Genomic DNA, 23,453 nt, shown 5'->3' on the forward strand with positions numbered 1-23,453 from the left:
GTTTTTGTAGATTTTCAAGGGTGTAGGTATGCTGGTCTTGTTGTATTTGGGTCTTTTCCTGTGTAAGATTGAGATTGTCTTGGTAACGTTTCAGCAAGGTCTCACTAGCCAACTTCAAGCTTGGATTTGGGCGTAAAGTGTGATCAGAGCTGCCGTCTTTCTATAAATCTTGGGGGGGGGGGTATGGAGTGCTGGCTTTGTTTCAGTAAGTGGAGTGATTGCTTGCGTGGTTGTATCATGTTTGGTAGATTGGTGCTGATTGGTGCTGGCTGTGTGTCTATTGTTGTTTCGTGTTGCAACGGCCTGGCTGGTGGATAGGGCTCGTTTGTTGACTAGGACTGGTTTCCAGATGTCTGGTAGGCGGAGGTATTGTCACGTTTATTCATGTTGTGGGGGTGTTTCTCTATTTTGATAGCGTCCATAATTATTCCCTTGTTGAAGTGTTCTGTTTTGTTCCTTCAAAATTAATTTCATGTCCTGTAGCTTGCGCCCCTTTTCTTAGTGGAGGCTGCAAAAAGAGTGGCAGGCCCAGCGACACTAGGGCTGGTAAGAGTTTGCCAGAAACAGAGACAGAACTCCTGGCCCTCTCTGCATCAGCTGATCCACGGGCCAAGGTTAAGGGGCCTCCTGCACCTCAAAAATAATAAGACCTCCCCAAAAATAAGGCCAAGCGCTTATTTAGGCGGTCAAAATAAAACAAGACTGTGTCTTATTTTTCAGGGAAACACGGCAGCAATCCTCCAGGTAATCCATTTTCCATTGGCATTATTTCAAGGCAAACTAGAACTGGGAAGAGTATTTGAGGTAAACAGGTGATCCTACTTTTAACAGGTCCAAAGGATGTGCTGCAGTGGGATGTTCAATGTGGCTAGAGCATTGATCTCTAAGCAAGGACAACGTATCAAGCTCCTGTTGGTTTTTTTTTTTAAACTACTAATTGAAAGTTTCGGATTCCCTGCCAATCCCTGAAGTACCACAATTTTCATCCCCTTTGGTGTCTAAGAAAGGGCCCAAACCTTAGCATGTGGACCCACATGGCTAGTTCCCTAGACTTACGTCTTTCAGTACACATTCAAAACTTTCAGAATCACCCAACAGTTTCAGATTGCTGTGGTTCTACTATTGTATTACAACAAGATATATGCTATAGAAAATATATCCATGCAGGTTTTCACAACCAGCATCAATCCAATGGTAATGAACCTCTGGCCAATCAGTTAAACTGTAGCCTATTAGCTTGGAAGTTCATCACTACTGCATAGAAAATAGTTGAAAAGGTGGCTTTTCCTTTCAGGAATGAATGAAAATCTTGTATTTATTTAACTTCTATTACTCAATGGGAACTCTTATTCAAGCTTTGGTCACAAATCTGTTACTTTAAAAACAGATTTTGATCTTACATTTGAGGCAACTTTAATAGATTTAGTCAGTTATCAATACTGGCTTACACCAACCCCATTCTCTATAGCAAAAAACAGCCCAAGTGATGAATAAATAACATTTCAAAATTGTGAAAAGTAGAGGTAATCCTTGACTTACAACTATTTGTTTAGTGACTGTTTGAAGTTACAGCAGCACTGAAAAAAGTTACTTATGGCCATTTTTCACATGACCGTTGTAGCATCTGCTTTGTCAGTCAACATTCAAATGATTGGCAACCAGCATGTGTTTATGACGGTTGCAGTGTCCCAAGGTCATGTGATCACATCCTGTTACCTTCTGACAAGCAAAGTCCACTGGAAAGCCGGATTCACAACAACTGTTACTAATTTAACAACTGCAGTGATTCACTTAACAACGCTGGCAAGAAAGATTAAAAAGTGGGTCAAAATTCACTCAATTGTCTTGCTTAGCAGTAGAAATTTGGAGCTCAACTGTTATCATAAGTTGAGGACTACCTGTACAGGATTGCCTATAGATCAACCAAAGAGACAACTGAAGGGATCTCAGTGGGAAAGAGAAGTCATACGTTTTCCAAAGTTATCTCTATCACCTGTTGCCATACATGGAAAGTAGAGCAACACTGAATGGACAATGCAGGGAGCCCCAAACCCTTCAGAATGGCTTACCACATTGACTCCATAGTGAATGTGTGCCAACGCGATGACAATGGTGATTAAATAGAGGAGATTTGTTTCCTGTTCTGGTACCAATCCTGACATCACTACAAGGATAACAAGCGCAAGTGGAAGAAGCAACCAGTTCACTGGCTGACATCGAGTGCTGCTCATTTGACTGACGATCAATTGACACTGGAAGAAAGGGCAAAACATCAAAAGGAAGTTAAGGGGACAAGAAGGAAATTTGAGTTTGGTTTTCCTCCCAATCTAGGCTAGTTGAGAATTACAGTCTGAATGCCCCTGAAAGACAGGAAATGGGACTGGCTGTTTCAGGCGACCCAACACCCATGTCCCTCTTAGAGTAATCCACTGCTCCAGTAGTAAATCATTTGGCAAATGTAAAGGATGCTGAGAATATTTATACGGTCTTGATTGACCATTTTGGCCAATTCCATTTAGCATTGTCCACGATTTTGACGACTATCTAAATATAAGGAGTTACAAATACCCCGATTCATTCTAACATGAAATGGGCTCTCTTTGCACACAACAAAATCCGTAACTTGCTAAAGAGGCTTCCAATTATCCTGGGTTCTAAACTGTTTTGGTTTTGGCTTCCTTACATGCCCTTTATCTTTCCCACCATACTGGCTGGAGGAATTCTAGGAGTTGAAGTTCACATATCTTGAAGTTGCTATGGTTGAGAAATGCTGCTCTGGAACATAAGAGAATCAGGCATCTGGAAGAGGCCATTTTTAGGCTGTCACATCCAAACTCATGCCCTGCCTCCACTGATGGCTATCTAGAGGAAATTGGGGAGTTGAAGGCCACACATCTTAAAAGTTGCCAGGTTTGAAAAATTCTGAGCTAGACTGTGCTTCAACACTTTCCACTTGTTTTTTAAATACTGGATTCCATCACTCTTGCTGATAAGAGTAGTTAACTGTTAAAAGCAGTTTTTAATAGTATTTGACCAGAATCTGCTTTCCTTCATTGTAAATTCATTAATCTTTATAATCTCTATCCTGATAAAATACAGAACCTGTTGTGGTCTTTTGGGCATTATCTTTTTAGATCAGTGTGCAAGAAATACATCTCAAGGTTTATAGGTGGCTTCTTAGCATTCCTTTAAAAGTCTCCAGACCGGGAAGCACCAAATATTTGGATATCTTTAATTTTTAAGGCACCCATTACAATCCCTATCCAAAAACCTGGTCTTGGCTCTGCCTAATTCTGCAGAACAACCTCAATGTCTTGCAGTAAACAACATACAGCTCTCAGATAAATGGAAACTTCCCAGCCATTATGGTTATTTCTACCTAGAGTTGTGGTGGCGCAGTGGTTAAAATACAGTACTGCAGGCTACTTCTGCTGACTGCCGGCTGCCTGCAATTTGGCATTTCGAATCTCAACAGGCTCAAGGTGAACTCACCCTTCCAAGGTCAGTAAAATGAGGACCCAGATTGTTGGGGGCAATATGCTGACTCTGTAAACTGCTCAGAGAGGGCTGTAAAGCACTGTGAAGCGGTATTTAAGTTTAAGTGCTATTGCTTATTCAGATCCCTGCTTCCTCTCTTGTTAAGTGGTGTTGGATTGTAATCACCAGCAGTGTAGGCAGTCATGTCAGCTACTGTAGAAATTGTGGGAGGGGTGTGTGTGTGTGTGCATGAGAGGGGGAGGAAAGACCGAGACTAAAAGGATGCCTGGTTTGGCTTAGACAAATGGACTAACAATCAAAGCAACTTCCTGACCTCTGAGCCTTTTGGAAGCCTGAAAGGATGAAACTTACAGAGATATTTGCGAAGGCCGTCCCAACCATGAAATAGAAGAGGCGCGGCTGGGTCTCCAGGATATCTGTTGGTGACTGGAAGATCCAAAAGGTGCACAAAGTAAAAAGGAGGACTGGCGAGAAGAAAGGCAGCATGGCTTCATAGAAGGAGTGGTGCTTGAGGGTGCCTTTGGCATAGGCTCTGAAGGACAGAAGGTAGCAAACAAGGGCTTGGTGAATGAGTGGGCCAAAGCAAGGTCATTTGGCAGAGGAGAGTCAACATTTAAATGTGAGTTGGGAGCCTGGCACTCCAGCCAGAAATGGAGTAGCTGGTATCTCCATGGCCCCATCTGAACTTGAAAAGCCAAGGGAGAGCGGATGTTTGCCCAATATACTTTGCTTTTTCAACACTATTTCTGCAATGTGCAGATGCTACCCGTGACAATGCAAAACACTTACTTGTAGTAATTGTTCAAGCTCATGGGAATGGTCACAATAAGCGCACAGCCTAAAAAGGAAAAGAAAGAACCAATTTACTTTTCCAACGAATCTGTCTTTCTCCTTCAGATAAAAGCAGGAGACCCAACCAAATTTTATCCTGATTATTGTCTCTCTGTTTTGGGAGCCGTGCATACTGTTATAAATCAAAGCAGCATTTACACTGTTAAATCATAATCAAACAAATCTTATGCTCCGTGTAATGTTTGAACTGGATAAAAAAACCCCAACAGATATCACAAATAATTGTATATGTTCTCTCTTGAGAAAATAAAATAAAAATTGGAACATTGTCATAATTTAGATTTGCATCAACAATTTATAGACTCAGGCCTAATATTTACAAACTTATTAACACGATTGTTTGCTAGTTTTCAAAAGCAGGCAAGGAATTAGCAACTTGGAGCCTGTAAGTCATTCCATTCCCTTCCCAAAACCTCCAAAACTGCATCAAAGAAATTCAATCCATACTGATCCACAATGGCATATAATTTTTAGATTCTGAATGGGAACAGCAACAAAATAGATGTAATAAACATCCAATAGTCTTATGTTAGCTCATGTAACGTGGCAAAGAATGATAAAAACTCAATGAGAGAAGGAGTAGTTATTAGGACTACCTTTATAATACACGAGGAGAAATCTGTATCTGATTGTAAATTGCTGAGGATCAAGAAAATAATTTTTCATACACCTGGCTTAAAATTTTTACTATTTTGCATATGTTTTCATGTATTTTCATATCTTAGCAGGCAGCAGTATCTGGGGCTATTTGTCTCACCTTAAAACAATAATCTGATGTTATTCAGGTTATTGTCAACAATAACAACGAAGGTATCAAATCTATAGATTTGGATTCTAGAACAAGGAAGCAGAAACCACTTCTGTATCGTTGCCAAGAAAATTAATCTCTCTAGTTTTGATATTTGTTCATTTAATTTATTTTAGAATTAAACTAGATACTGTGGTTAATGCAGATTATTGTCCCAAAGATATTTTTCCAAAAGGCACATAGATCACATTGACATGTATCTGCACAGACATCTACCACATTTTTCTGAGTATAAGACGCACCGGAATATAAGATGCACCAAGATTTTGAAGAGGCAAATTTTAAAAAAGTTTTGCACTCTGCAAACCTCCTCAAAAACAGACCCCAAAACGGGCCCATTGTTTGTCCAAAAAAGGGCATGCCTAGCCTTTAGGAGGCTTGTAGAGTGCTACTGGAGGATGGAGGAGGGCAAAAACCAGCAAAAAACCAGCCCATTTTCTGCTCATTTCTGTCCTCCCCAGCACCCAGGAGCACTCTAGAAGTCTCCTAAAGGCTATGGACAGCCATTTTTGCAAAGGGGGCAGAGTTTCAGGAGGCAAAAAATGCTATATTCAGTGTATAAGACGCACCCTCTTTTGGGGGGTGAAAGGTGCGTCTTATACTCCGAAAAATACTGTAGATCACATTGTTTTGAAGTATGTGAAATATGTTGAAACAGATCTATATTTTTGCTGATGTTAAAGGAATTAAAGCACCTTAAAGATAACATGGTAAATTACCCTCCAAGGCAGGGGGTATTTTGAAAGCTTTTAGAAAAGCACAACTATCTTTTGGATAAAGGTGAATGACCAAGCAGCCCCTAGCTAGAAAGTAACCACTTCAGAAACAACTGGAATAATTAACTAAAGTTCTGTGCACTTTGTGCTGTATGGTGTGATTTGGCTGTCTGCCAGAAGAGGGCTCCAAGGAATATGCTAGATTAGGTTACAGATTTGTGCAAGCTTTAATATATGTATGTTTCCTGATGCCCAGAAGAAAATGGAGAAAAAAATAGCAGAGACTCAAACTTGAAACAAAAACTGTATTCCTCTCTTGCTTCAAAATTTCCTGAATTATTGAGTTGGTCAATAGGAAATACCTTGGTTTAGATATATGTTGGTTCAGAGAATATATTCTTAAGAATGTGGTGAATATGTCATACTTATTCCAGTTTATTCACATTCATTTTCCAAATACTTCCCCTAAAGTCAGTGTTCAGACAATTCTTTTTGTTATGTTCCAAGAAGTCAGTGTTGATTCCTAGTGACCACTATGGATAGGTTTTCTCCATGATAATCTCTTTCTCATTCGATTTTCCAAAAGTGCATTCATAGCCTCTGTGACCGAGTATATTCACCTTGTTGCTGATCATCCTCTTATTTTATTTATTTATTTGCTGCCCATTTCACCATGAGCTTACAACAATAAAAGCAATAAAACCATACCGACACATGTATCTGACTACAATAATGTAATCTGACTTCTCTTTCCTTTCACCCTTCCCAGCTTTAGAACCTTCTCCAGAGAACAATTATGTGTCTGAAGCTAGATAATTTAAGCCTGGTCATTTATGACCTCAGTGAAGAACTCTGGGTTGATTCGTTCGATGATTCCCTGGTTTATTTTCTCAGAATATTCTCAGGAGTCTTCTCCAACACTGTTCAAAAGTCTCAATACCTTCTTATCCTACTTTTTCAGAGTCCAACTTTCACTTTCATGGAGTGTCATAGGAAATAGCATTCTTTACATAATTCTTATCTTTTGTAGGTATATCTTTTGCAAGGCCTTCATGGCTGCTGAACCAAGTGCTGGTCTGCAGCCCATTTTTTGAGCACTCATTCCTTCACCTTTGATAGTTGATCCTAAAAGGCAGAAACTATCTTCCACTTTGATATTTCATGATCAATTCTAATGCTTTACTTTTACATGCACTTGATTATCTTGTTATATACAACTCATTTCTGATAATGCAGACAGACAGAAACCTGGTGATAGTTTTAAGCTTTCAACAGAAATGTCATCTGGTATGAAAATATTCTGGAACAAATAACTTCTCAGTGTGACCTCCTCCCATCCCCCATCCCATAAGAAAATTCAGCATAAACAACAAACATTTTCTTGATAAAGGCATGCTAAGTTTTGGTATAAAGCAGCTGTACAGATACAGGTTTCTACAAGCACTTCCTTACCAATAATCATGGCAACGAACAGGTCTTTATATAAAAAATGAAACAGGAAAGGGTTGTACCAGGCCTCCACTCCTATGATGGATGTCACGATGTATACTGTTGAAATCGTCTGGAAAAGAAGGGAGAATTACAGATCTTTATAATCATCATCTATCCAGCATTTCCAATTGACAAAGCTGTCTAGAGATTTAAAAAAATATATCATGTAACACGAATGTTGTGCCAATTGGCAAAGCAATGATGGTCTGCTCTCAAGTTGCCATGGGCAGGAAGGGGGGAGAACTTATGGAGCAGTTCAGCAGCCATGTTCAGAAGCACATTCCACGCATACCTTCCTCAAGGTCAGCTCTCAAATTACCAAGCCGGGCTGAAAGGCAGGGTTTTTACAGCCCGTAAAAGTGCCTTGTTGGACAATGTGATTAATGATACACTCTGGGAGGAGGGGGGAAACAGGGTCACAGTTGCATTATAAATCACTTGGGGCAGTGCTGACATGTTGAGCCTAATAAATAACTGGATTTCTTTTGAAATTTGGCTCAAGGCTCATGCGTTAATTGGGGCATGCGTAGGAACCTGACATATTGGTGGAAATATCCCAAAAGAGTCTTTTCTTCTTACCCTGTTCCTGCTGCAACTGCATGTCGAAGTATTAGTAATTAGTGCAAAGAGCAGAGCTAACTTTTCTTACCATTGCTAAAAGGGAAATGCGCACACTGGGAGCTGATCATCCGGTTTCCAGTGCTCCCCCATGTGCGTGAGCTTGGTACCGAAAAGGTTAACCAACACTGGTATAGGCTAACAGCATGACTGTATCAAGTTCAATATCATGAAAGACCTATACACCATAGACCAATTTAGCTGAATCCTGAAATCAGATACAGAAAGGACGACAGGCAAAAACGTTTCATCCGATGTACTCCATTTACAGTTATGAGATTTTGGATTTTTGTTAATGTGTTTCAGATGTAATTTCTCTTCCTAAATTCATGAGTGAGACTGTATATGGAGAATAAGGAATCATACTTTAGTGTGGAAAGAAAAAAAATCAAGGTCCCCTCTGCTCAGCCATGCAAGTATTTAAGTCCAAGTCAATAAAATCTCCAGGCAGCAAACGTAAGAGGGCAAAGGGCTCTTTTAAGGTTCCAACGTGGTAAGTGATTGTTCGGAAAATGTTCAGCAGAGCATCCCAGAAGAACGGAAGGAAAGCGCCTGCCCACCAGCATTCAGGGAGGAGTAGACAACTAACACCAACCAAAACAACTATATTGGAGCTGTTTCTCAAACAAACAAACTTTTGCCAAGGTCTATGACATTCACTCCTGCCAATGAATGCACTCAATTCCATTCACTATGTTGGCTGTGCTTGTCTATGAAACATGCAGATGAAGAGAAACACATGCTTTGATTCTTAGAATTATACGCCACAAGAGGCATCACTTTAGAGGAGACATACTCCCCACTCACTTCCTCTTATGTACATGAAAGTGGTAATAAGATGCCAGGGAAACAAATCTCACATTGCAGCACTGGTCAAAAATGCCCAGCAGAGATTATACTACCTGAGACTTCTCGGGAAACAACAGCTGAATGAAAAACTACTGCTTCTACTGCTGCACCATAGAGAGTATTTTAACTTACTGCATCTGGGTGAGGTTTGCCAATTGCACAGTGGCAGATAGGACAGCACAGCACAGCAGAAGGTTAACGTCATTGCCCAGAGGATCATTGGTTGCCCTCTCCCCTCCTTGGAAGAGCTTTATAGCTCCTGCTGCCTTAAGAAAGTCCAAAACAGTCTTAAAGCTCCATCTCCTCCTGGACACTTTTTTTTTTGGAACTATTACCATCTGGCAGACGGTACAGGACAATAAAAACAGGGACAAATAGGCTGAAAAACAGCTTCTATTCCAGGGCAGTAACTATATTGAATTCTACGGTATAGTGCAATATCAATGCAATATAGGGTTTTCAATTTTAATTATATAGAACAGTGATGGTGAACCTTTCCGGCACTGAGCACACAAACTGGAACGCACGTGCATGTGCGAAACCTGAAGACCATCTGACCAGTGCATGCATGTCTGTTCGTGGCTGTTTTGGGGGGGGCTTTCTTCAGACTGTTTTGTGGGATGTTTTCAAGCTGCTTTCAGGCTGTTTTTGGCTGGAAAGTGGCCTGAAAATGGCCCAAAAACTTTTTTTGGACCATTTCAGGCCATTTTCCAGCGCTCTGGAACTTGCAAAGACCAGCTAGCCGGTGCGCAAGTGCATGCTGGAAATCAGAAGAGCAGCTGGCGACAGCATGCGTGCCCACAGAGAGGGCTATGCGTGCCAGCTGTGGCACATGTGCCATAGGTTCGCCATCAAGGTTATAGAACGTGAAGGATGTGTGTTTGTGGTTTTTTTCTGTGTAATTATAATGTACACTGAAGATGGCATTCAATTTTGTTGTACGATGTGCAATGACAATAAACTAAACGAAACCCCAGAGAATCAAAATAAGCCAGATCTCTGCCCTCTCTTAAGGCAACCGTTGGAAACGAGTGTGGCAAAAAGGCTGGTTGACTTACCACCTGGCTGATATCGTAGCCCCAAGGCAAGAAGAGAATCCCTGTATTATACTTCTCCCAATGGGAAAGGATGAATGAGAACAAAACCATCCAGAGGAGCAGGTAGAGGATAAAAACGCTGACACCATTGGACCCTCGGCCAAAAGTGGAATATACGGTCACCACAAAGAACATGCAAGCCCAGCTGTCCAGGCCATGGTCAAAGAGTTCCCCAAGTGGGGAGCTGGATTGGGTGCGACGTGCCTGTTTCCCATCCACACCATCTGAAGAGAGAGATATCACCGAAAGAGAAGGTTAACTGATTGAGTGGCTGGGATTAAAATGAGAAGAAAAATAGATTTAAGGAAAGAAATCAAAGCAAAAATATTCAGGAACTAAGCTCGGTGAGGCTTCGACAAGTCATAAATCAATGTCCGTTTACTTCTGCCATTGTTGTTAAAAACAGCTGAAAGTGCAGGAGGTTTTATGAGGCAGAAGAAAAGATTTGGTTTCAATTGTGGTTAATAGAATCCCTAAAACACCCCCTTTTCTCTGCTGTAAATCCTACTATTTTCCTAAAAATTTCTACAGATCCATAATTGCTCTTTTGCAGGACCCTTAAGGCCTTGTATCATTGCATTCATCTTTAAGTATTCTTGCTACATTTTTTTCCTATGCACACACCATTCGCAATTTACTAGGAGTAGATACCCTTATTTCCTTGTGTAAAAGCGGATCAGAATATGTTGCTTCCAGAAGAAAACTAAAACAAATTGCTTGTGGCTTTGGGCCTGCATCTTCCAGGCTTTCCTTTCTTGCCCCTGATAAAACTGAAATGGAGAAGCAACCGCTATTTCAGAAATATGAATGTGCAACAGAGAACAGATCAGCTTCTCTATCCCTTTGGTAAAAACATCCTCTCCTATTTCAGCCACAAGCATTGGTGGTAAGGGGCATAAGGCACAATCTGACTGCATGTGTATTTTGCACTAGACTTGTAAGTGTAATAAGAGGCAGCTGTTTTATTCATGGTATTTGGTCTTAATAACATTAATGTTCATTTAACATGTTGCTAATTGTATAAATATAGTGCACAGGAAATGAACAGATCTTACCTAGCGTATAAGCCGCAAAATTGAGGAGACCCACTATGACCCACACTTTGTTTGGAACGTGCTTTTGGTCTGGTGCTGCAGGAAAGACAGTAATTCTGAGTCATTATTTTCTCCAGGAAAACATCTTTCAAACAAGAGTACATTTTAGCAATTAAGGTCAGGCTCATCCTATTGCAGGCTTATCCAATCTGGAACTCTTCTAATGTTTCGGGACAATAATAAGTCACAGCAGCTGGCTGTGCCTGACCTCAAAAAAGCTTGGGTGAGAAACTACCAGGAAATACTAGTGCTGTAAATTAGAATCAGAAGTTTTAAAAAAAATCCAAGAAGGCAATGGCAAAGATGATGAGGAAAACCTATCCTAACATCATTTACCTGCTTTATCAGCAAACCTTTATTTACCATTGGATTCTTAGCAGATACTGCCCAATTGTGAAATGTCAATTTTATTGCCATAATTATAGTGTGAAATAGTGATTTATCTATTTGTTCAGCACATTTCTACACCACCCACTACTTTTGACTCTGGCCAGCTTACAATAAATTCAAACTACAATTACAAGTTGAAATAATATGCAGATAAAACAGCAGCAGCAAGATCAGTTGATCTGAAAAGCGATATAAGTACCGTGTTTCCCTGAGAATAAGAAAAGGTCTTATTTTCTTTTGACCCTGAAATAAGCGCTTGACCTTATTTTCGGGGAGGTCTTATTATTTTTGAGGTGCAGGAGGCGGCGAGTGTGGTCACCTCATGGTTGCTGCTGTGTTGCAATATTTTCAGGGGAGAGATTATTTTAGCGCATGCACTCAAAAGCCCTATTAGGTTTATTATCCGGGGAGGTCTTATTTTCGGGGAAACGGGGTATTAGAATGGGACAGACAAATTTCCTGGTGGGTGAGGCTTAATGATTTATGTCCCCAGCCCCTGCCAAATTAAAACTTCTTGAGAAAACGTATCCTTCCCAGACTCTCCTGATGCTTGGACTGCAAACCAGACAATTCCTCACCCTTTGGCACAGGGCTAAGGGGAAATAGAATCAAAATCATCTGGAAAATCCTATATTGCATTTTATATTAATAAATAAGGCAACCCTTGCCCTGTGAAAGACATGCAAAGCTTCCTTTCAGAAAGGTGAGGGTGTGGCCAGAAGAAGAATGAGATTTCATTTTCATTTCCATTTAATTAAATGTAGTTATTAATCTTTGGGGGTGTATGATACATTCTGTGAATTTTTGCATGCAAACCTTGGGGAAAGGAGGCTGCATTCAATCCAATATACTATTGCTCTGAAGGTTATAACCTTTCTCAATACTTAAAGAAACGAAACAGCATTTCAGCTACTATAAAGTATCATGGTTCTAATTTTTCTTTTTCTCACAGGTGTGAATTTCAGTATTAACAAATACAAAGCTTGCATTTCCATCAAATTATATCCTCTGTTAAGTGAGACTCGCTTATTCAGAAAGTGTTGATTGTCAGGAAAAAATTGAAAACAAAGGACCAAAGATAATAGCATGTATGTATGTATGTATGTATGTATGTGTGTATATGTATGTATGTATGTATGTATGTATGTATGTATATGTGTATATGTACATGTGTATATCCACATACCATTCCTTAGTGCTTTATATATCTCTCTAAGCGGTTTACAAATATCAGCATATTGCCCCCCAAAATCTAGGTCCTCATTTTACTGACCTCGGAAGGATGGAAGGCTGAGTCAACTTTGAGCTGGTCAGGATTGAACTCTTGGTAGTGGGCAGAATTAGCCTGCAATACTGCATTCTAACCACCACAGCTACTTCTACTATAACTAGTATAATACAACTTTGACATAATTTGAGGTAATAGATTGTATATCAGTGAGAAGCAAAACATGCAACTGATGTTGAAAAAGTTAATAGGATGATTCCTTTTACCAGGTAATTTTGGGTTCATGGCCTAGATAGTAAAGTTCAAAAATATAAACACAGGAAGAAGGCAATGCCAACCATTTCCCCCCTTATTGCCAACAAACATCATCAATATGTCCATTGTAGTGATTGGAAATTTAGCTTGACTTGTTTTATTTATTCCATTTATTTGCTAACCAACTCACAAACTTGAGGGAGACATGACCAGTGAGATGCAAAATAAAACAAAGAGTTTCTGTATTAATGAAGCCTCGTGTACTCTTGCCAAGAATTTAAATCCTTACTTTGTACTTTCACATAGCTGATTTCCATTACCTATATTTCTGCCAAATTTCATTCAGGCTTATGTATAATATTAAAACCTTATTAAGTAGCTCTGCATAAATTTTAAATTCCATTTGGGTCAAAAATCTGTGAGACCATGTTTTTTTTTAAAGAAAAAAAATGTCTTTAGGGAGAGAAAAATACACATTCCGCTCTCAATCTGAACAGAATTTGTCCTTCCGGTTAGGAAAAATACACTCAGGAAGCAGCACCATTATAAAACCTTTTATCATATTGGTGATTAGCTGGGCAGCAAATAGCAGTGAAAGACATAAACAAGAGGAGAATTGTCTACCCTCAAGATCATTTTTGCAAACAAACACACAGAAGGCAGCTGCTATATAGTATTTGTTGAGATGGACATCTTAAAACATGTCTATCTTCATGTCTCACCCACATACAGTGAGGGAAAACCAAAATTATCTATTTCAAAATACCATATTTTTCTGAGTATAAGATGCTCTGGAGTATAAGACGCACCTTAGGTTTTGGGGAACAAAGTAAGAAGAAAAAAAATTCTGTCTCTGCCTACTAGCATCTCTTGGTATTCATCTGCCTAGCATCCTTAGCAAACAGCCTGGTCAGCTTCAGAACATTAGCCTGATTCAGCACGAGCAGCTGATTGGCTGGTGGATCAGCCTCCTGGAACACTCCCAATCAGCTGTTCCCAGAGGTGAACTTTAGCAACAGGTTTGCTGCTTGCGAGCGCATGGAGGCAGTGATCGGCGGCGATGTGCTCTAGCGATCGCCGCAGCCTTGAACAGGTCTCAAATGGAGCGTTCAGATGCTGAAAACACGAGGCACAGAGGCCAAAAATGCAAGCCAGGAGGGGGCGATGATCTGTGGCAATTCTTACATTCTGGAACAAGTCTAAAACACAACACGCAGAGGCTGAGGGGGGGGAAGTGAGGGCTATATTCGGTATATAAGACGCACCTAAATTTTCACCCTCTCTTAAGGGGAAGGAAATGTGTCTTATACACTGAAAAATACGATAACAAGAACTACTGAGGCATCTTTGCAGAATTTCATTAAGGATAATCCTCCTTATAGAGCAGTGCTGTCAAACTCCTGGCCCACAGGCCAAATGCGTGATGCACTGGTCACACCCACGACTGGTGTAGCGAAGAGGAAAAAGGTCCCGATACGTCATGTGATGCCGCCTTGACTCTCCAAGTTTGACACCCCTGTTGTAGAGGAAAAGAGATCAAACAACATACTCCACTGAGTCAGACTTAGGGCATGTTGCCGATTAACCCTATTTAAAACTTAAATGTTACTCTGGGATAGTAAATGGATTGTGGCTAAGCCTACGAGTAGTAAATCCAATTAAGCATTTCAATTAAATAAGATTAAAAAAAAGAGCTCCAGCAAGAAGTTGCAACATGGACTGCTCCTAATCAGTTTCCAACCAGCCATTCATGCTCTCTTCTATGAGTCAAACCTCTTCAATCTGATTTTCAGTCCCTCTGCGTACACTGAGTAGTCTATAACCATACAATTTTGGTTTATTCTAATTTCTTCGCCAAAAGCAAGATTGCACAAGGGAAGTTTATTTAAATCAGTATCCCATTCTCCTTGACAGCCAACTTTCTGAGCAGCCTATCAAATAAACCTGAGGATTAATTAGAAACTGGTATTTAAGAGCTCCCTGGAAGCAAAAGACACCTACTGTATCCTATTTGGTAGCTAATTAGAACTTTGTTTCCCTAATCTGCTTTGGAAACTTCTAATTGGTAGCTATTATCTCTATAGCTGGTGATGAAGAATCCCCCATCTTGTAAAAAGGAGTATTTTGTGAACCTCTACCTTAGGGCTGTCAAACCCTGTGCATCGTCATGGGGACTTCCCCCCTTCACTAAACCAGGTGTGGGCAGAGCCAGCACATGACGCATCCAACCCACTGGCCACAAACTTTGCTCTAATCATTTCGTTTCTTTGGACTCCTGGGATAACAGAGGAAAATTGGATTTGTGCATTTTTGCAACGCTGTACATAACTTTCTGCATCCCATAATTTCCATCCTGTTTTCATTTTCATTATAGAGCAGTTCCTGACAGTGATGACTTTTGATTCAGTGCAACATCTGAAATTATTTCTAACAACATTAGCAGTTTAAAAAAAAGGAGGGGGGGGAGTTCATTGGTATAATCTAGTACAATCCATTGTTCTGTAAGTTAAACAATTCTGCACTATTGGTATCTCAATTTGAGTTTATTGGTTTTTATGGCATGCAGCACAAAAGGTGTTTTCTTAATATGGTTTCAACTTTTACTTCTTTAATGCATTTTTCTCGTATTGTTGTTCTATTGTAAGTTGCCGTAAATCAGTGGATTGATGAAACAAAAAACTTAGATTTCTTAATACAGTTTAGGTCAGTGATGGTGAACCTTTTCGGCACCGAGTGACCAAACCAGAATGTGTGTGCATGTGCGCGCACACTGGAGCACCGCAAACCCAAAGATCAGCTGGCTGGTGCGTATGTGCATGCCTGCCAGCCGGCCTTCAGATTTTAGCACGCAAATGCGCGCTGGCCAGCTGGTCTTCACGCACGCCAGAGCACGGGAAACTTGAAGAGCAGCGGACCGGCACATGTACGCCTGTTTTTTGGCCATTTTTAGGACTGTTTTTTGCTGGAAAATGGCTGGGAAACAGCTAGAAAACAGCCCATAAAATGGCCTGAAAATGGTCCGAAAACCAGTCCAAAAATGGCTGAAGAATGGCCGGGAAAATGGTCTGTTTTTGGCCGGTTTTCGGGCCGTTTTCAGGCCATTTTCCAGCACTCCAATGCCCATAAAGATCAGAAGAGCAGCTGGTGATGGTGCCCGTGCCCACAGAGAGGGCCTCTGCATGCCACCTCTGGCAAATGTTCCATAGGTTTGTGATCATGGTTTTATGTTGTTATGAAAGAGAGTGTAGCTGTTAAGGTTGATCCAGAATGGGGGAAACCCAAATTCACGTCAACTCTCAGCCATAACTGCCTCCCCCAATCCTATTCAATCTGTCTGAATCATTCATCTCAAGAGAAGCTGTGGGTAGTCCCTCATTTTGGTGAGATGATGGAGGCCATATATAGGAAGCACTAGCTCTTGGGAGACAGCCCCAAAATTTTGGAACAGCCTTCCCATGGAGATTAGATTAGCCTCATATTTTGGAAGGTTGTTAACAGTAGAGCTCTTCCCAAGGAGTTTGGGTGATTTATGGACATTTCACTGGGTGTCAAGCCATGAGTAAATTGTGCTCCACATATCTTTTTTTTTATTATGAATGTTTGTTGTACTGTAAGTTTGGTCTGTATGATGATAACTGTTGTTAGCCTCCAGGTTCAATAAATAAATGAATATCACTCTTCAGATTTATGCAACCTCAACCAATTCCCAGCTGCCCAGAGTCACTCCAAACAGTAAGAAGGGCAGTTTATGAATAAAATAAAATAATTTATGGACCCAGGTTAAAGCACCTGCATTATCAGGTACTAAACAGGCAGTTGGCTTATCAACCAACTGTTTAACAAATGTTTACTGTGATAATGGCCTTGGACTTCCAGCTGTTACAAAACACCCTTGCAGTCAAGTGATTGCAATCTGGGTGACTGGCAACCAGCCTGCACTTACAACTGGCTGCTAAGCACCCTGTGATCATCATTTGCAACCACCTCTGCTGGATTTCCTTGAAAGAGCTGCCTGCTCCTTTAGTGGAGTTAAGGAATGGAGTTCAGATTCTGAAGCTATTCCTGCATCCTGTCAAAAGCGTTCCCTTTCCCATGTGAAGGGGAGCTTAAATCCTTCAGCGGGTTAGATAAATGAAACTCATATCCTGATTATTATTATTATTATTTATTAGTTTTGTATGCCGCCCACTCTCGGAAGACTCAGGGCGGCTTACAATAAAAAGGGAAGGGGAATATAAAAATAAAAACAACAGTTTAAAATTGCAACAACATTCATAACTTAGAATGGCCGGAACAGCCAGGTCTTAGTCGCTTTGTGGAAGGCCAGAAGGGTAGTAAGGGTCACTGATGATTTAAGCTCTGCTTCCTGACCCAGGGGAAGGAGTTTCCTTCCGTGAGTGGAAGAGAGCCGGCAAACAGCTCTTTCAGCCAGTCCCTAGAGATGATAGGGAGCCAAAATGCAAGCAGGATTTTCAGCTCTTCAGCAGATAGATAGATAAGATAAGGAATATTGGATGGCTCAGGTAGGTAGGGAAGGGCCTGGGAGGCCTGGTGCAGCAGCAAGCAAGTCTCTTCATTCAGGGGCTGTAAATCCTGCTTGAATTTTGGCAGGGAGGATTTTCAGCTTCTGAATGGAGGCTCCCAAGTTCCCAAACAGGCACCCTGCATCCCTTACTTGGGACTCTGTCCACTTAACAACCACAACCAGGAATGCCAGGATTGTGATTACTGAGCAAAGCAGTCATAGGGGCAGTCACATGACATCTTGCTTAACTGCTTTGCTCATCAACCAATACAAAATTATAGTAATTAAGTGAGGACCAAGGACAACCTGTAAAGTCCTTCATGGTTTGGCATCATAATATGTGAAGGAATATTTCTTCCTGTAATTTTCAATCGTAGTTTAAAATCCTCTTCAAAGAAGACATTCTCCCAGGGCAATAATGGTTAGTGACCATTCACAGTTGTTAAGTGAAACCAATGATTTGCAGTCAGTGCATTTTTCCCCAAAACTGGCAATTTTTTGAGATGGAGAGGGAGGGAGGGGGAGTGGGGAGGAGAGAGAGAGAAAGAGAGAGAAAGAATTTTAGTCCTGCCTTAAGCAAAAAGCTAACTCTGTGACTTTGGGCCAGTCACTTCCTCTTAGCCATAGGAAACTTCTAAAAAAACCTTGCTAAGAAAACTGCAGGGACTCCCAAGCAAACACCAAGAGTCAAATTGCACAGGATATTAGAAAATGCCTACAATATTCTGGCATTTGCCAAAGCTGTTATAAAATATAGTCAGCAGGACAATGCAAATGGCTATATGTGCAACCCAATTGGCAAACACCAAAAGTGCAATCATGTGAACTCGGTGTGTGTGTGTGTGTGAGAGAGAGGGGGGGGGTGAGAGACTGTCAGAATATAGAAACTGGGTTGTAAGCCCCCCCAAAGTATGTCAGAATTTTGAACTGTTGCTAAGCAACTGTTCATAAGTCAAGTACTACCTGTACCTATATTTTCATTCTCTCGGGTATTTTAATCAATTGGTGTGTTTGCTCTTACTGTTTTATACTTGTAATGCATTTTAATTGTGATTTATCATATTTCAGTTTTCATTTAAAATCTCTACACACTATTGTAATTTTGGTGTTCTACAAGCAGCTAGATATTTGCTTGTTTTGAAGGACAACATACACATTTTTAGAAGCCTGTAAAAAGTAAATCAAGAAATTGAAAAGCCTAAGAGCATCCTAGCAAGACTAAATGGGCACTATTCTAACAACGTAAGGTCTCAATATATACAGAAAGTTAAACCGGATTATTTTACCCATGGTTTGTTGAGTAAATCTGTGTGGCCTGGCCATATCTAAGTATTACTGAGTGAGTCTGAATATCAAGCAAGGCCAAAATCAAACAGATATCAATATCAAGAATATATTTTTCATCATTCTTGTAATTATAAAGGCACATACAATTTAAAAATTGAATGAAACATCAAAACCTTACCAGAAGCATAAAAATCAGGATCAAAGTATGCCATGAGAAAGAAGTTGAAGACAAGTAGCAAGAAACCAGAAAATGTTATCAAATTTGGGGCCAGCCACTTAGGGAAAATCTAGGAGAAAGCAAGTAAAAACACAGACAGAAAGTTCACATTAATAGACACAGTAATTTTCATCAAGGATGCATAAACAAGAAGAAAATAAACAAGAAGAAAAGAACTATCCATTTGACATAAGCCTTTTTCCCCTTATTGTTCTATAGCAGCAGAAAATAAAATTCAATCCATAAGGTGACTTGCACGTACATGATCAAGAAGAAGGGAATCTTCTGGATTAGCCACAGAGAAAAGGAAAGGGGTCATATCAATGTCAAATGGATCATAATTTTTGTTCTACTTGCAGAGTGTTAAACGTAGCCCAAGTATAGCACAGAAAGCACAGTCAAAAAGGGCGGACAAGAGGTTTACTCACCTTAACTACAGTGTTCCAAAATGGATGCATGACATACAGGGAAATAGGGTTGCTGTCCACAGCACTGTACTATAAAGGAAGCCAAGAGAATAAAGAGGATCAGCCTTAGAAAGTTGTTCTTGGAAACTTACAAGTAGGACATCTGCATTCGTATCATCTCACAATTCTCCAGAATCAAGCAACATATTGTTCCATGGAACTCAGAAACCTCTACATCAGGGGTGTCAAACACAAGGCCGGATCGGGCTCACAAGGCCAGATTGGGATCACAAGGCCGTCCTGGAAAATGTAAGGGGCTGTCCCGCATGGCTTTGGCCCTGTCTACCCAATGCAAAGAGGAAACATGCTAGCAGTTTGGGGAGTGGCATCAAGCTGGCCATGCCCACCCACTTAGCCACGCCCAGTGAGTGGCATCAAGCTGGCCATGCCCAGCCAGTTGGCCACACCTGCCCGGCGCCCCAGGGTCAACCACAGCCCTAATGTGGCCCTCAATGAAATTGAGTTTGACACCTCTGCTCTACATTATTCTCTTTGACAATCATTTCTGGAGAGGCATTCCCTAATGCTCTTTACACTTGACAACTACACTTCAGGGCCAGGTTTCATAAAACTTGATAGCGGCATTGTACAGCTCAGAATACAACTATTTATAAATATCTTTTAATTTCACAACCTCAGAGTGAGGGAGAAAGAACACCTCTAGTAATATGATGGCTATGTCAATTCCACAAGATCAACAACAGGGAAGAATGAGTACCAGCAGTACCGTAATCTATTCCAATTGATTAATAATGAGAAAGGCCAAGTTATAGATCATAATTAGGTTGGTCTTTCTCAGTATTGAATATTGTATTATTTCACAAATAAATGGAACAGATGTGACCGCCTGCCAATGTTCATGTAACTGCTTGTCCTTCAGCAAAATTTTAAATCTGGCTAAGCATCCATATAAGTAATCCACATTAAAATCACTCCAAATTGTCAATCAAACTTCCAAATTACCATTCTGTTTGGTTTGATATGCTTGTCTCTCTGATGAATGAAGATTACTTCCAGACAAATAAGGAGGACTAGGTTCAAGGGATTATCTATGAGTTCAATACATTTAGGTTGTGAGTTTGCATAAAGCACTTTCTGGATGGTAGACAATGGAGCTTAACACACATACGCATACACACATAATTCTGCTATTTCAGAGTGATAGTGGGTGGTGGTATGTTCCTGGAAAGGATGAATGAAGCAATTTGGCAGTTTATGCCAAGACTGTATACTCCTACTGGAGTCACCCAACTAAGCAAGTGGGCACTCATATTAGGCAGCAACAGTAGATGCTGATGGCACATGATCACAATAGAGACAACAGTAAAGACACATTTGCAAACTGTGCTTGGGAAGGCAATAGTAAATAATTATTGTCTTTTACCACCCCACCCTAATAGGTAAGATAAAGAATAATATATTGTAATGTCAATTATGTGCCCCTGAATTTGAATGGCACACCACATACTCTGTTTCCCAGAAAATAAGATCTCTCCAGATAATATGTCCAATCGTGCTTTTGAGCGCATGCACTAAAATAAGCCCTCCCCTGAAAATAAGCCCTCCCTGGAATATTGCAACACAGCAGCAGTCATGAGGTGACCACACTCGCCTCCTCCTGCACCTCAAAAATAATAAGTCCTCCCCAAAAATAAGGTCAAGTGCTTATTTCGGGGGTCAAAAGAAAATAAGACCCTGTCTTATTTTTGGAGAAACACGGTACTTTTGAAGAAAAGCTGGGGATCTTTTAGAATTCTTATAATGTTTATGCTGTTTATAAGCCCCATTTGCTCACTGTTGAACCTTATCCAGAGAGTTATCAATCTTATTGTTGGAACAATCCATACGTATTAAGGGGCAAATTCTCAGTAGTGAGTAGTGGAATCAGGCATAGAGAAAGATAAGATGATGGAATGCTCCATAACTTTTCCTAACAAGTCAGCTGCATAATAAATTATATTTAATTATGGCTTGGCAAAATATGCTGCTCCTTTTTGAAGAAAATTGCGCTGTTGTTCTCTGGCAAATGAGACAAAAATGGTAACATTATGTTATTTCACCATAGAGGCATGATAGCACTTGAAGAATTTAACCTGCATCTCAATATAATTTGAATTCTGTGAGTAGAGAAAGAACGTTGGTCCTTACTTGAACGTTCATTTTAAGTAAAATTGAGGGAGGGGTCACTGCTGGGATATCGCCAAAGCCTGATTGGTCCAGAGACTGAGGGAAATTTCTTTTATGCTTTGTCATTCCGTTTCCTTGAAGTCACAGTACAAATCAGCCAAAAAAACAAACATACCACACACCACCCAACCCTCCACCTGACTAGCTGACTAAGTCTTACTCGGAGGGATGTGACCCCTCCCTCAATTCTACTTAAAACGAACGTTCAGGTAAGGACCAACGTTCTTTTACCAGTAGAATTGAGGGAGGGGTCACTGCTGGGACGTACCCAAGCTCAGTCCCAGGGAGGGAGTAAGACCCAGGGGGAGGGGCGGTTGCTACCTGCTGAAGAACTCTGCGCCCGAAGGACGCGTCAGCAGATGCAAAGGAATCTATTCAGTAATGTCGTATAAAGGGACCAGGCGGCCGCCCAACAAATGTCCTCGAAGGGGGTCCTAGTAGGCCACATGGCAGTAGTAGGGGCACTCCACGTGGAGTGGGCCGTGATCCCCGCAGGAGGAGACTGGCCTGAGGACTCATAGGCAGTGGAGATTGCTTAGCGTAACCACCTGCCAAAAGTGGCAGATGAAACCCTAGCTTCCAGAGAACCGGGCTGAAAGGAAATGAAGAGGGTCTCAAACTTGCAAAAGGTCGCCGTATGCCAGATATAAATGTGCCGAGCGCAGCGGACATCCAAACAATGCCAAAGGCGTTCCCTCTCATGGAAAGGAGCAGGACAGAAGTTGGGAAGGATGACCTCTTGGGCCCGATGAAAAGGGGAATTGATCTTTGGGAGGAAAGTAGGGCCCAGGCACAGGACCATTCTATTGTGGTGAAATTGACATAGATTGTCCTTGGCCGAGAGGGCCCCAACTTAGAGATGCGACAAGCAGAAGTCATCACAACTAGGAAAGCCACCTTGAGAGATAAGAAACGGAGGTGGATCGTCCGTAACGGTTCAAGGGGAGCCTCAGTTAGAGCCCGCCAAACGAGGGACAGGTCCTACATGGGGAACCTATGGATCGGAGGGGGCCTAAGGTTGGCTGCACTCTTTAGAAACCTCTTTATCAAAGGAAGATGGGAAAGGGGGGGAAGTTTGTCTCCAACGAGGACAGATGACAGAGCAGCCACCTGACGTCTCAGGATATTATGGGAGAGACCCGCATCCAGACCTTTCTGCAAGAAGTCTAGGACCTGCGCAACCGAAGCCTCGGTCTGGCAGATACCCAGAGGGAAACACCATTTGGTGAACGTTGACCATGTCGAATTGTAGATTTGTGTGGTGGATGGTCGCCTGGAGGCCTGGATGGTCGCTATGACTCGGGAGGAAACACTAGAGACAGGAGTGGGTTCTGGCAGACACTACTGCTGGTTTGCTCGTGTGCACTTCATGCACGCTTGATGCATGCTGCATGTGCAGTGCCATTAAAACTGTTCTGCACATGCGCAGAGGGGAAAAAACAAGATGGCGCTGCCGGGAGAAACAATTCAGGGGTGTGTGGCAGGCCTGGGTCGCTGCCGGTTCCAGCAACCCAGGCCGCCAAACCACTACAGGTTCAGCTGAAACTTTATATAGAATATTTTCATGAAATATTTGCAAAAATGAACTTAAGACAGACTGGTCCAAACTGGAAAAGGAAAAAAGTCCTAATCCATCAATGGTAAACAAAATCTCATTATTGCCTTAAGGACAAGCCAGAGGTGACGAACTACAAGTAGTCCTCAACTTACAACAGTTCACTTAGTGACTGTTCAAAGTTATATCACTGAAAAAAGTGATAGATGACAATTTTTCAGTTATGACCTTTGTAGCATTCCCATGAATACTTATGACCGTTGCTGTGTCCCAAGGTCATGTGATCATCTTATGCGACCTTCTGACTAGTAAAATCAAT

The 23,453-nt window shown here is 41.2% G+C and overlaps 1 protein-coding gene across 1 annotated transcript in view; it reads right to left on the reverse strand.

The window, feature by feature from the left end:
• Positions 1-23,453, reverse strand: part of SELENOI (selenoprotein I) — a 43,828-nt gene that overhangs the window by 4,466 nt on the left and 15,909 nt on the right. The window contains exons 2-9 of the mRNA XM_087717404.1: positions 19,354-19,422; positions 18,887-18,995; positions 10,985-11,059; positions 9,891-10,153; positions 7,327-7,435; positions 4,288-4,336; positions 3,850-4,030; positions 2,070-2,252 (exon numbers count right to left, since the gene is read on the reverse strand). Coding sequence (XP_087573530.1) covers positions 2,070-2,252; positions 3,850-4,030; positions 4,288-4,336; positions 7,327-7,435; positions 9,891-10,153; positions 10,985-11,059; positions 18,887-18,995; positions 19,354-19,422 — 1,038 coding nt within the window. The remainder of the gene's footprint in view (positions 1-2,069; positions 2,253-3,849; positions 4,031-4,287; positions 4,337-7,326; positions 7,436-9,890; positions 10,154-10,984; positions 11,060-18,886; positions 18,996-19,353; positions 19,423-23,453) is intronic.

This window comes from Thamnophis sirtalis, unplaced genomic scaffold (genome assembly GCF_051295495.1).
Source record: "Thamnophis sirtalis isolate CommonGarterSnake01/CBP01778 unplaced genomic scaffold, rThaSir2_p1.2 scaffold_6, whole genome shotgun sequence".
Taxonomy (NCBI): domain Eukaryota; kingdom Metazoa; phylum Chordata; class Lepidosauria; order Squamata; family Natricidae; genus Thamnophis; species Thamnophis sirtalis.